Here is a 12,050-nt window from a genome sequence, read left to right as displayed (position 1 = left end):
CCATGTGAGCTTTGTTGCTTCTGAGCTAGATGGCCACTTGTTTACCTTCAAGCCTTTAAGACCCCAGACGCTATATCTTTTGATAGCTGGGCTCCATCAGCTTTCTTCACCATGTTTGCTTATGCACCCGCTCAACTTTATAACATTTTCATCACCTCAAAATGAACCTTTGTACCCATTAGCATCCACTCTCTCTCTTCTGCCTCCAGCTCCTGGAAACCACTAATGTACTTTCAGTTTCTATGGAGCTAGCTATTTTGTATATTCCATAGAAGTGGAATTGTACAATATGACTGGCTTCTTTTACTTACGATAATGTTCTCATGATTCACCCATGTTGTAGTATGTCTCCGTTTTTCATTCCTTTTTTTGAAAGTGGGGACTTTTTTTTAGCATTGGGATATATTTATCCTCAAAGTGCACAATTTAGTGTTTTTTAGTATATTCACAGAGCTGTGCAAATATCACCACTATCTAATTCCTGGTGCATAACAGGTTGCACGTTAGGCTGCTAACCCCAAGGTCAGCAGTTCAAAACCGCCAGTCCTCTAAAGACTGCCAGTCTCAGGGACCCATGAGTCAGCATGCACTTGGTGGCAGGGAGCTGACGGAATTCCAGACGATTTTTATCACCTCTACAGAAGCTCTCTGTGCCTGTTAGCACGCATACCCGATCTCTGGCACCTGGCAACAACTAATCTATTTATGGTGTTGTCCAGATGTTTTATATTAAAGGAATTTTACACCATGCAGCCTTTTATCCTTGGCTTCTTTCTCTTAGCCCAATATTTTCAAGATGCATTCATGTTGTGGTATATATCAATACTTCATTCCCCTGACTATATTTTATTTGTAAAATTATGGTAAGAGTTTATATATGTTTAAACACCAAGAATACATGGAAACGTTTGGATATATATTGTTGATGATGTTAAATATCTCACTTTATCGGAAAAGCCTTCCCTAATAACCCCAAAGGAATATAAACCCTGCATTTATATGCCCTCTTATAACACCTTAGGGTGATCTGATTATGTTGTGGTGTAACTCGCTGCTTCCCAGGCTGCATTTTTGTTATGCAGTGAGATCCTTGATTTGGGGGGGGGGGATGCCTTTTGTCTCTGTATCCCTGGTGCCTTCCAGTGGCTCAGACCAACATACCCAACACGGACAAATGTTTTTTTCAGTGAATGAATGATTATTCATCCCACACTTAAACAGCCGTAAGAAACCTAGTAGTGTTCTTGAAGGAATGATTTTAGGAAAACAGATTCCCCTTGTGGGGGCCGTGGGGGGACATTGTGGAATGGAAGATTCTGATTGCCAACATGGATTTGACCTAGGGGCAAATTGTTTTCTGCTTTAGGGGCTTGAACGAGGCGTCTCCACAAACTGAAATGTATGCTTGTCTTCAGCTACTGGCTTCCACTGTCCTCTGGGCGCTAGTCCATCCTTGACAGTGCGTTCCTGTGTATTAACCTGTGTATTTTTCTTCCTCTCTTTCAAGTAGCCTGTGACTCCCTGGTTGACACTGTGTTCAATACAGTCTGGACTTTGGGCTGCCGGCCCTTTATGAACAGTCAGCGGGCAGCGTGCATCTGTGCAGAGGAGGAGAAACAAGAGTTATGAGCAAGAGGCCATGGCTTCCTCTTTGAGGGACGACACAGCTGTGGGTCTTGGAGATGGTAGTGGGGCGGACGTGCCCCTCCTGTCTTCCACAGCCTGTATAGCACAAAGCAGGAGAAAGGAAGTACTCTTATCCAGCAGGAAACTGAGACACAGCCTTCAGGGAGAATTGGAAAAGAGACAAGGAATGATTTGAAGGCTGCTACCACTGGTCTCCTCAATGAAGACGCGTTTGCCTGGACGTTCAGTGCTTTGCTTAAAGGCGAAAGCGCGCACAGCCCTGAGATTCCTGGACTCGGTCCTCACAATCAGAGGTGAATTGGGGGGCGTCCAACCACGGGGAGGCAATGTCCTTCCTCTGCTCCGTGTTCAGTTGCCAGTGAGCATCGAATAAAGTGTACTTTTTAGTTCTGTTGTGCATGGAGTCGCTGTGGGTCGGAACCAGCTGGATGGCGCCTAACAACCACTTTCTAGACAGTGTGAAGGTAGATGGATTCCGTGACTGCTGTGACGGTTCCATTTCATGTAGAACAGACAACCTGGTACATCACACCAACGCTGACATGACTGCCACTGGCGCTGAAGACGCGACATTGAAACGAAGAAAAACCAGAGGAAAACCGGTGGACTAGGTAAGAGGCTTGCCTCATTAAGACCATTGGAGGTGAAGCTCAGGTGGAGTTAGGTCTCTGGGGAGTAAGTGACAAATGACCAGCCCTTAAATTGTGGTTCTCACCCCGAGTGCAGATTAGAACCACTTGAGGAGTTTAAACACGCACACACACACACACACACACACACACACACACACACACACACACTACCACCACCACTGACAACAACAAACAAAAATAATAACAGTCCCCCAACCCCCACTCTTGGGCTCACTCATAGCCATCAAGTCGTTGCCGACTCACAGCGACCGCATAGGACTGGGTAGAACTGTCTTTGTGAGTTTCCCAGACGGTGACTCCTGGTGGGAGTAGAAAGCCCCGTCTGTCTCATGAGGAGTGGTTGGTGGTTTTGAACTGCCAACCTTGCAGATCACAGCCGATCACGGACCCATTATGCCACCAGGGCACCTTCCTCTCAGGGAGATGCCTATTCATTGGCAAGTGACGGACATTGCCTGGGGGATTCTCAGCTACGCAGAGGCGTGAGGAGCACTGAGCTGGATCGGGAATTCGGACAGCCCTGCAGAGAGGCCAATCTGGCCTAAGGCCCGTTCATAGAGTAGAGGCGCCAGAGGCTCTGACTGACCGCCCGGCTGCACCCACAGGATCACAGCCGAGTTGATATTTACCATTGGACCCTGTGGGTGATTTTCTACATCCAGATATTTTATCCTTTCTCTTTCTTTTGCTAAGTTCCCTGGTTCTTTAAGAAGTTTTAAAAACAGTTTTATTGACATATAATTCACATTAAGAATTGTTGATTAAAAAAAGAAAGAAAGAAAATATTCTGAAATTGATTGTGGTAATGATTGTACAATTTCTCTTGATACGATTGAATGATTGAATTGTGTGATGTGGATTATGGCCAATAAAACTAAAAAAAAGAATTGTGATTGTAGCATTTTAAGAATATGAATAAAAACCAATTCTTCTGACCTTATTGAAGCCATAAAATAATTTGCATAGTAAAAATTGGATTTAACTATAGGTAAAATTTATCTCTGGGTTAAGACTTGGGGTTAGGGTAAGGGTAGAGTTAGGATAAATAAAAAAAAATGTTATCTCTGGAGGGTAGGATATTTATTTCAATAAAATTTGTCATGCGTCTGCAATACCAAATAAGAGCACAGAAGTGCAAAGCTTTAATTTTGCTCACAGTTCAGTCGTTTAACCATTCACATGGATATTAATTAATTTATCAACATAAAGTGAAGACATCATTTAAGGCAATGTAAAAACATCAAAACAAAATATATCGCCCGAGAAAAAACCCAAAAAGCATTTTCAAAAATAATTACCCACTGCTATATTGATGAATTTTAATGAAAATTTCTGAGGATGATTATTACTTATGTGAATAAAGCATCATTGGGATTTTATTTATAATTCCAAACAACAATTTAATTAACGGTTATTTCTCATTTGAAATGTTGTACACAATTCCGGTTTCTGTGCTCCTACTGCGTTGTGCTTTCTTGCAGGAAAGAGAGTTTAGCTTTCAACATGAGAAAGAGGTTCCATCCGGGTCTCATCACTGAGCAGGGCTGGGGACAGGTTTCTGCCAACTTCTCCAACTCGGAGCAGAGTTTGAATAAACTCACAGTATGAGACTCGGAAAAGGTCGATTTTCTAGGATGTTGACTGGTGTTCGCCGAGGGTGGAGGGTGATGTTCCAAGGAGGAGGCCAGCTAGGGGTCGGGCCTCACGGTGCTGTGTGTCCACTAGTTCCCCCAGTCAATGATGATGGGGCCGCCAGTCAGCACCTTGTTCTGTACATCATCCGTCTCCTCGCCCGCTGTGTCCCGACGCATCCGCCGATGGCAGCCTTGGGCACAGCGGGACCGCTCATCCAGCATTCCGCAGACGAGCACCCGGCAGTGCAGAAACACTTTCTGAAAAGATGGTCACCATAACTAATAAAACCAGCACCATCTCCCTCGTTTTGAGCACTTAGGTTAAGCCACACTACTAATCTACTAATCTTCACAACGACCTTTTAAGGTTAATGGTATTGGTTGTCGGGCCCATCTTACTGATGAGAACATTGAGGCTTTGAGTTTAAGGGGTTGCCCAAATTCACACACCCAGCACAGTGGCAACGTTGGAACTTGGGTCATATGTATGATGTTAACTTCTGTGTTGTTCTGGACACAGGAGAGACTTTTACAAGGACGACATCTTTACAAGGTTAGTTAACATCTTCATTCTTCTCAAGGCCTGGGCTCCTATGCACCTCTGTAGTAAAATGACACGTCTTTTCTCTAATCAGCTTTTAATACGTAACTACTCAAAGCTCACTCCCTAGCTGAGGAGAGAGATCAGGATTAGCCATCATTCTTCAGATTGTTCTAGAACAATGATGTAGCCGGAAAGAACATGAATACTACTAGAGCAGAATGTTGGCCTCCAACTTCCTTTGTTTAAATGTTTCAGCAACTGCTCTTAAAACACTCCAATCCCTCCACCTTGACACAGCGATAGCCTTTCTATACAATCTCTCATCACCTCTACCGTGTGTGTGTGTGTGTGTGTGTGTGTGTGTGTGTGTGTGTATGCATTTTTGGTAGCATATGCAGAGTTACTAGGGTTCATTTTATGATTGACCATAAACTTTTTTTCATATTTATGGGTTTTTTTCATACTTATTATTTTAATGACAACTTAATATTGCATTAAATAGACTGACTGTTTGGGGATACCCTTGCCTTTATACTTCCAACAAACTGAAAAAAACTTTTTGAGAAACTCCAAGAATTAGAAGTTTTAGGTAAAAGAATAGAATTATTACTACATTCTGTTGTCTAGAAAGCACACCAATTTATACTGCTCCTATACACCTCACCCTATAACCTCAAGCATTGAAATGTATGCTTTTTTAAAATAAACTCGATATACACAAAAGGGTGTTTAATAAGCCATTTAGCTGGCATGTTAAGTGCTATTTTCCTTGAACATTTTACTATTTGTCTTTTCTGGGTGCTTGCTGTCTCTATCCTTGGCTGCGTGCCTACCTTACTGCTTTTTCGCCCATACCTGCCCATAAAGATTTAAAATTTCAATCATGCGGCATGATTTTATTTTTTTTAACCAGCATGGCTATTTCATTGGGAGGTCAGATGATTGTGCCGCTAAGGAAGTTGTGACAGCAATGACGTTGGGAAGCGTGTGGACCGTCCGTGCTGTCTTACCGTAGTTTGCGTAAGTGATACCGTAGCTCTCACCTGGGGCTCTCAGAACGTCCCCACACCGAGGCGCCTAGAAGGGGGGTCTGGTTACAAGGGGACGCCCACCTTGTGATCCTTGCCCACGAACTTGAAGACGGGGACCTGGAAGTGTTTTGCGAGGCGGTCCCGAGCTGTGTACTGCTTCACCGAGTCATCGGACACGCAGCTGAAAGAGAACGGAGAAGCTCGGCAGGCTGGATGGTGCCAGCCGACGTGGAGAACCAAGCCCGTCCAGCGCTTGGCCCACAGAGAGGTCAACGGGGTGGAGGAGGCTGGGCGTCACTCAAGCATGCAGAGAAAAATGCAACCCCTCCCGGTGCAGGCCTCCTCATGAATGTCTGTTCTGTCAATCATCCGCCCCCACACACCAGGCAGGCGGGCTTCCAGTTGAATCCGAGTGTTTATTAAAATTGTATAGTAATAGCAACATCATTGATTTAAAAGATACCTTTTACTGAAAAAGCTGTGTTCTCAATGATAATATATGAGGGGGCCTTCCAAAAGTATGTGGGCCAGTGGAAGGAAAAATGATGAATTTTTTCCAGGAGCTTTTCAAAGGCCTCTCATAACGTAGAAATTCTGCCTTCGTGCACTTCCCTATCAGTTTGAGAAGGCTTTAAAGTTAACCCTTACGGGCCCCTAGTATACACCACATCCACTAGGAGCCCCTGTAACGTGGGGGCTGTGCCAGGTCATCACCAGCGGCTCCGCTGGAGAGAGGCCGGCTTTCCACTCCCAACCAGTCAGTCTGGGAGCTCCCAGGGGACAGTTCTACCTTGTCCTCTCGGGTCACTGTGAGTCGGCATCCACTCGATGGCAGGGGTGTTTTGGGTTGTTTTTTTTAATAAACACCAACTCCTGAATGAGATCCACAGGCAAGCAGCCGTGGTTCTAGACGTCCAGACCGCGTGAATACCTATGCGGCTTCGGGCACTGCTGCTTCTACTGCAGCGACTCTTCCCCTGCAAAGTCCGCGGCTTTCAGTGAAACTTTTAGGTTTCCCTGGGGATTCGCTGGGGGAAAGACATTTCATTGGCTCTTCCTTCTGGGGCCATGGCTTTATCTGTTTATGGACTTTCCCCCCCAAAGGCATTTTTCATCCTGAATTCTGAAGAAATTAAAACAAAAAAACTTCTTGGAAGAGTTTTTTGTTGTTGTTTAAATGAATGCCTACTACTCCCTATCCATCAGGCTAAGGAAGGGTTGGGGTCAGCTAGGAGAGCCTGTGAAACTGGCTACTGATTCCACATGCTTCTAAACTGCTTTCTGTTGGGTCATTGCTGTTTGGGTGCAGGTGAAAAACTCAATAAAACGATTTTAAAATGAGACCTTTTGACTTATATTACTACTAGTCCCTACTCCACTGAACTAAATAGGAGCTAAATATAAAATGTGGTCACTGTTACATCTTATACTTATTTACTCACCTTCCCTCTTCCAGAGGTGAAATTCAATTTATCTCATCTTCTGCTTATCTTCTATACCAAATATCTGTTGCATACCTAATCTGTGCACAACACTCTGCTAGGTGCCGCATGGGATATTAAAGAAATAATATTCTCTATGATGTCAAGAAATTTAGACTCTGTTATCTATTGTTATAATAGTAACATTTAATATTAAGTGATACTTTTCATCTAAGTGGCTCAGCATTTCAATTTATTTTTACCTAAAAATGTTTATGGTTCAGACAGAGTGTATCAGAAAGTAAATTAATACAGATATACTTACTGCCATTGAGTCAAATCAGACTCAGAGTGACCTTCTACGACAGAGTAGAATGCTCCCATGGATTTGTACCTCTTTACGGGAGGAGAAAGCCTCATCTATCTCTGAGAAGCGGCTGGTGGTTTCAAACTGCTGACCTCGGGGTGAGTAGCCCAGCACACCACCAGAACACCACCAGGGCTCCTAATACAGATATGGTTAAGTGAAACGTTAACATCTTATCATTTGTTTTTCCTTTTGACCTTTTTTTATTCTTGTTTTTATTATTTTCTTTTTTCTTCTGGAGTGAGCTTTATCTGTTTTGTTTTGTAGCTGTGCCTCTCTTTTTGCGAGATCCACGATAGGTAAATCTATGCAGCCAGGAGCTAGATGCAAAGTGCCTTGGGGTGATGTGCAGGGAAAGACGACCGGCTTGAGCCCTGGCAGGAGACGAGCAGGAGCGGGGAGTGGCGAAGACAGAAGTAGAGTGAAGGGCCCGGTGAGTGTGGAGTTTACATCATAACTGGCCTGCTAGGGATGGGACTGCGTGCCTGCTTACTAGAGAGACCCACCCGCTGATGGCTTTTCAGTGCTTGTGCACGCTTTTTAACAAATTTAATTTCTCCTACAGCTTTTTTTTTGTGGTTACAATATATGTGTTAAGGGCTAGAAAATGAAATTACTCAGCTTTTTAAACTGTCTAAAATAAACGGAGTTTTTAAAGTTAGGGTCTGGCTTGTGATATATAACTTGACAAGCTTTATTGAGACTGCAACTTACATATTTTTCTAGTAAATAAATTTTGATAATGTCTTTATTTTTTGTAGAAAGTAAATATGACGGGTCAGAGACAATTTTTCAGGTGACCGAAATGTTCATTGTACTGATCGTCTAGTGCACTGGTTCTCAACCTTCCTGATGCCACGACCCTTTAATACAGTTCCACATGTTGTGGTGACCCCCAACCATAAAATTATTTTTGTTGCTACTTCATCGATGTAATTTTGCTCATGTTATGAACGGGCGACCCCTGTGAAAGGGTCGTTCGACCCCCCCAAGGGGTTGCGACCCACAGGTTGAGGACCGCTGTTTTAGCGGGTACATATGTCAAAACTTAACATTTCACACACTTTAAATGTGTATCATTATTGCGTGTGAATCAAACTCAAATTCAAACTCACTGCCATCGAGTCAATGCTGATTCATGGTGCCCCTGCAGGACAGGTGAGTCTCCAGGACAGTGGCTGGGGGAGGGGGAAGCCCCGGCTTTCTCACCTGGAGTGGCTGGGGCTTCCAACCACCCGCCTTGCTATGAGCAGTGCAGTGAGTAAACCACTTCACCCAGGGCTCTTCTAGAGCTGTACAAGTCAAATAAAACCCAAAACTCCTAACTCCGTAACCTACTTAGCATGAAGTGTGACTCAAAGTTATTGAAAAAAAAAATTTTTTTTTTAAATTTTAAACTTTCTAGCCATTAGGTTAAGATGGCAAGACACCCAGAAAGTCTGGTCATGCCAGCAGCTCAGCAGGACAAATTCCCCATATTATGAACTGAGCTAAGGAGGCGCCGGAAGTTGAGGCTCGACATAGTCCCTTTATAAGATTTACCAACAGAATGAAATACAGAGCCAGGAAAGGTAGCCAGCAGGGATGTGACAAGATTATGTTTTCCTTTAGATTACCCAGGGTGCTCTGTGAAGTGGAGGTCTCAGAGCTAAGATTTAGGAGCCTGTTTTAGGAAACTAAACAACTCCCTGGGTATTATAGTGGTTAAGCACTTGGCTGTGACTTGAAAGGTTGGCAGTTCAAATGCGCCCACAGCTGCTCTGCAGGAGGAATCTGTGGCAGTCTGTCTGCTCCTGTAAAGATTATCGCCTTGGAAACCTGAAGGGGCAGTTCCACTCGGTTCTAAAGCGTTGCTATGAGTGGGAATTGATTGGATGGTAAAGAGTTTTTGACAAGGCGGCTATTTTCGTTATCCCGGTAAAAGGAAATGAGGGTCAAATCCACAGGTCAAAGGAGTGGAGAAGATGCAATGAAGCCGGAACATTGTTTTCGTTTGTTTCCTTTTTTAAAACTTTCTAATGTACATCAGGAGTTGAAAATCTCAACGGAAGAGACTAACGGCAGCAGGTGAAGGTTGCTTGTGTGGAGAGACCGGAAGGAGCAAAAGCCAAGCGGAAACTTCAAAGCGCCTCAAGGTCGCCCAGCAAAGGGCAAGCCCCGGAGGCACATTTGCCCGCTCTTACCAGCCCACTCCTCTGTTTATTACGTTGCAGTGCTCCACCGACCTACCCGCGGCTGACCCAGCTGACATTTAGAACATGGAAAACGGTGCTGACATATCGCTGTCAGTTTTGGGCTTGAAGGTGATTTTCCTTGGCATTTAAGCAGTGCTTGTGAAAGCGGGTAGCCTTCTAATGACACCTCAGACCTACAGCTCCCATCCCAAGGGTCTTTAGGAGATGTCACGGACACCGTATTACTCGGAGAGCCCATCAACCCACGCAAGCAATAACAAGCACACGAGATCTTTCGTCTCCTGCAACCTGCCCAGTAGCTCTCCTCTCTCCCTCACTCCCAAACGTCTCAAAAGAGGAGTCTAGATTTACTATTCTGATTGCCCACGTGCTTTTAAACCCCTAGAATAAAGAATCGGCCCCCACCTACTATTCTATTCATATAGAATGTCAGGGAGGGGGGGGAATGCTTGTCTTCTACACAGGACATTCATGGCCTTAGGTAAATCCGCTGCACAAGATCTCTTTAAAGTGTTGAAAAGCAAGGAGGTTACTTTGAGGATTCAGGTGCATCTGACCTATGCCATGATATTTCCAATCGCCTCATATGCATGTGAAAGTTGGGCACTGAATAATGAAGACCAAGGGAAAATTGATGAACTTGAACTACGGTGTTGGGGAAGAATACTGAAAGTCCCGTGGACTGCCAAAGTACAAACAAATCTGTCTTGGAAGAAGTACAGCCAGAATGCTCCTTAGAGGCAAGGATGGTGAGACTTGGCCTCTTGTGCTTTGGGCATGTTGTCAGGAGAGACCAGTCCCTGGGGAAGGACATTATGCGTGGTAAAGTAGAAGGCCCTCAAAGTGGTGGACTGACATAGAGGCCGCACCAATGGGCTCAACCCTTGTGAGGATGGCGCAAGGCCAGGCGGTGCTTCATTCTGCTGTACACATGGTCGCTGGGAGCCGGAATTGACTCGAAGGCACCTGGCCACCACACGTGGGAGACCTGGACTGTGTGCCTGCACTTCATGCCCATCTGTCCCTGGAAGGTTCACGCAGACTATGATGCTGAACAGGTTTCCGCATTGCTGCGGACTGAAAATGGACCAGAAAGAATGGCCTGGTGATGAACTTCCGAAACCCGGCCAGTGAGAACCCTATGGGTGTGTCACCAGCCCTGGGCGCGCTGCAGCACCTAACAGCCCCCTCTCTCTAGCACGATCACCCAGCCTGGAGTTTCAGCTGAAACTGGACAAGCCGAGCGCCGGTCTTTCTCTCTCGACCCGACCTTGTTCCTGGGTCTAAAAGTGAGAACGATTTCCAGCTGGCCACTGGGCAGGTTTCCCCGTGTGTCCTGCAGGCGCTTAAAACCCAACCTCGTTGTTTCAAATAACCACACTCTTGAGTATTTGGGCCACATCTACTCCGAGTATCTACCCCGTCCCTCAAGCTAGACATCTTGGTGGCATTTTTCACCTCCCAAATGTCCACCAGTGGTTAGTGGCCAAGCAGAGGGCTGGCAGAGTGCTGTGCTGTGGAGTGTGGGGAGCTGCGGGGCCGGGGCGTCATTACCCGTCGCGGATCAGGTAGTACTTGGGGACCTCGTCCATCGCGGATGTGGGCGTGGCAAAGCAGCTCTCCACCAGGCTCTGCAGCCCACTCACGTGCACCAGGGGCTCGATGCCGAAGTAGAGGGCGTCCCGCAGCTTGAGCGTGGGCAGGGCTTCCCGGTAGGGCTCCTCAAACTCCTTGTCCTTGAAGATCTCCAGGATGAAGGGGAAGACGCCCCGGCTGCGGCTGCGGATCTCCAGCGGGGGGTTCCGCAGGTTGGGGACGTAGCCTTCGGAGATGGTGTACAGGCGCGGGAACTCGCACGCCACCGGGATCAGCAGCTTGCTGGTCCGCACGATGACGTCTCCGCTGCTTCCAGGGGTCTGCTTGGGGAGGCCTGTCACCAGATTGCTGGCCACGATCTTGTCGTTCACCACCTGCGCCAGGCCGGGGAAGAGAGGGCGAGACGCTCCGTTGATGTGCGTGCGCAGCGGGAACGGCCCCTGCCCGCGGCCCTGAGGGTTAATGCGCGTGCCTCAGAGGAAAGGCCTGGCGATCGGCTCTGAACAACCAGCCCTTGAAAAGACTGGAGCAAGGTCTCCTCAGACCCGCTGGGAGGGCTACAGGGACTGGGGTTCCCCGTTAGGCGGGCAAGTAACATCATCCCGGGTGGCTCAGCCCCAACGTCTTCAGAATCGGACATACAAGGACCCAGCAAATGACACCCCTCTCCCCTATCTTTTCGGAGAGGGTAGCACCCCCTCAGACGCTCTTGTCCCTGAACTCATCCACGCGAACTTCCCTTATCGCCTGTAAGCCGAGGGTTTGCAATTCCTTATCTCTAGCCTCACCTGGGCGCCCCAAAGGCAAGCTCCTGACATGGCGTTTCCATGCAATTAATTACCTAGCGTATCATCAAAGCCTGGTGATCGGCAGTAGGACTACCTTCTCCCCAAATCTCTCTCTGCCCCGCCCCAAGCCTGACTGCAGGTGCTGGGTGCCACTGCGTTGATTGCAGTCACAGT

At 46.5% G+C, this 12,050-nt stretch overlaps 2 protein-coding genes across 5 annotated transcripts in view; one reads left to right on the top strand and one right to left on the bottom strand.

Annotated features, from left to right (window-relative positions):
- PLA2G12B (phospholipase A2 group XIIB) overlaps positions 1-2,033 on the top strand; it is a 26,288-nt gene extending 24,255 nt beyond the window's left edge. For 3 of the 4 annotated variants that reach the window (XM_045291491.1, XM_004701156.2, XM_045291492.1), the window contains exon 4: positions 1,508-2,033. In XM_045291491.1, coding sequence (XP_045147426.1) covers positions 1,508-1,629 — 122 coding nt within the window. In that variant the 3' untranslated portion in view covers positions 1,630-2,033. The remainder of the gene's footprint in view (positions 1-1,507) is intronic. The other variant, XM_004701157.2, reaches the window with a different exon arrangement.
- A 1,328-nt stretch (positions 2,034-3,361) lies between these two features.
- OIT3 (oncoprotein induced transcript 3) overlaps positions 3,362-12,050 on the bottom strand; it is a 25,038-nt gene continuing 16,349 nt past the window's right edge. Inside the window, exons 7-9 of the mRNA XM_045291552.1 lie at positions 11,047-11,462; positions 5,591-5,690; positions 3,362-4,192 (exon numbers count right to left, since the gene is read on the bottom strand). Coding sequence (XP_045147487.1) covers positions 4,022-4,192; positions 5,591-5,690; positions 11,047-11,462 — 687 coding nt within the window. The 3' untranslated portion in view covers positions 3,362-4,021. The remainder of the gene's footprint in view (positions 4,193-5,590; positions 5,691-11,046; positions 11,463-12,050) is intronic.

The sequence above is a fragment of the Echinops telfairi genome, unplaced genomic scaffold, assembly GCF_000313985.2.
Source record: "Echinops telfairi isolate 266 unplaced genomic scaffold, ASM31398v2 ScPeMD7_70;HRSCAF=299, whole genome shotgun sequence".
Classification (NCBI taxonomy): Eukaryota; Metazoa; Chordata; class Mammalia; order Afrosoricida; family Tenrecidae; genus Echinops; species Echinops telfairi.
This window is presented reverse-complemented; position numbering and strand designations above follow the sequence as displayed.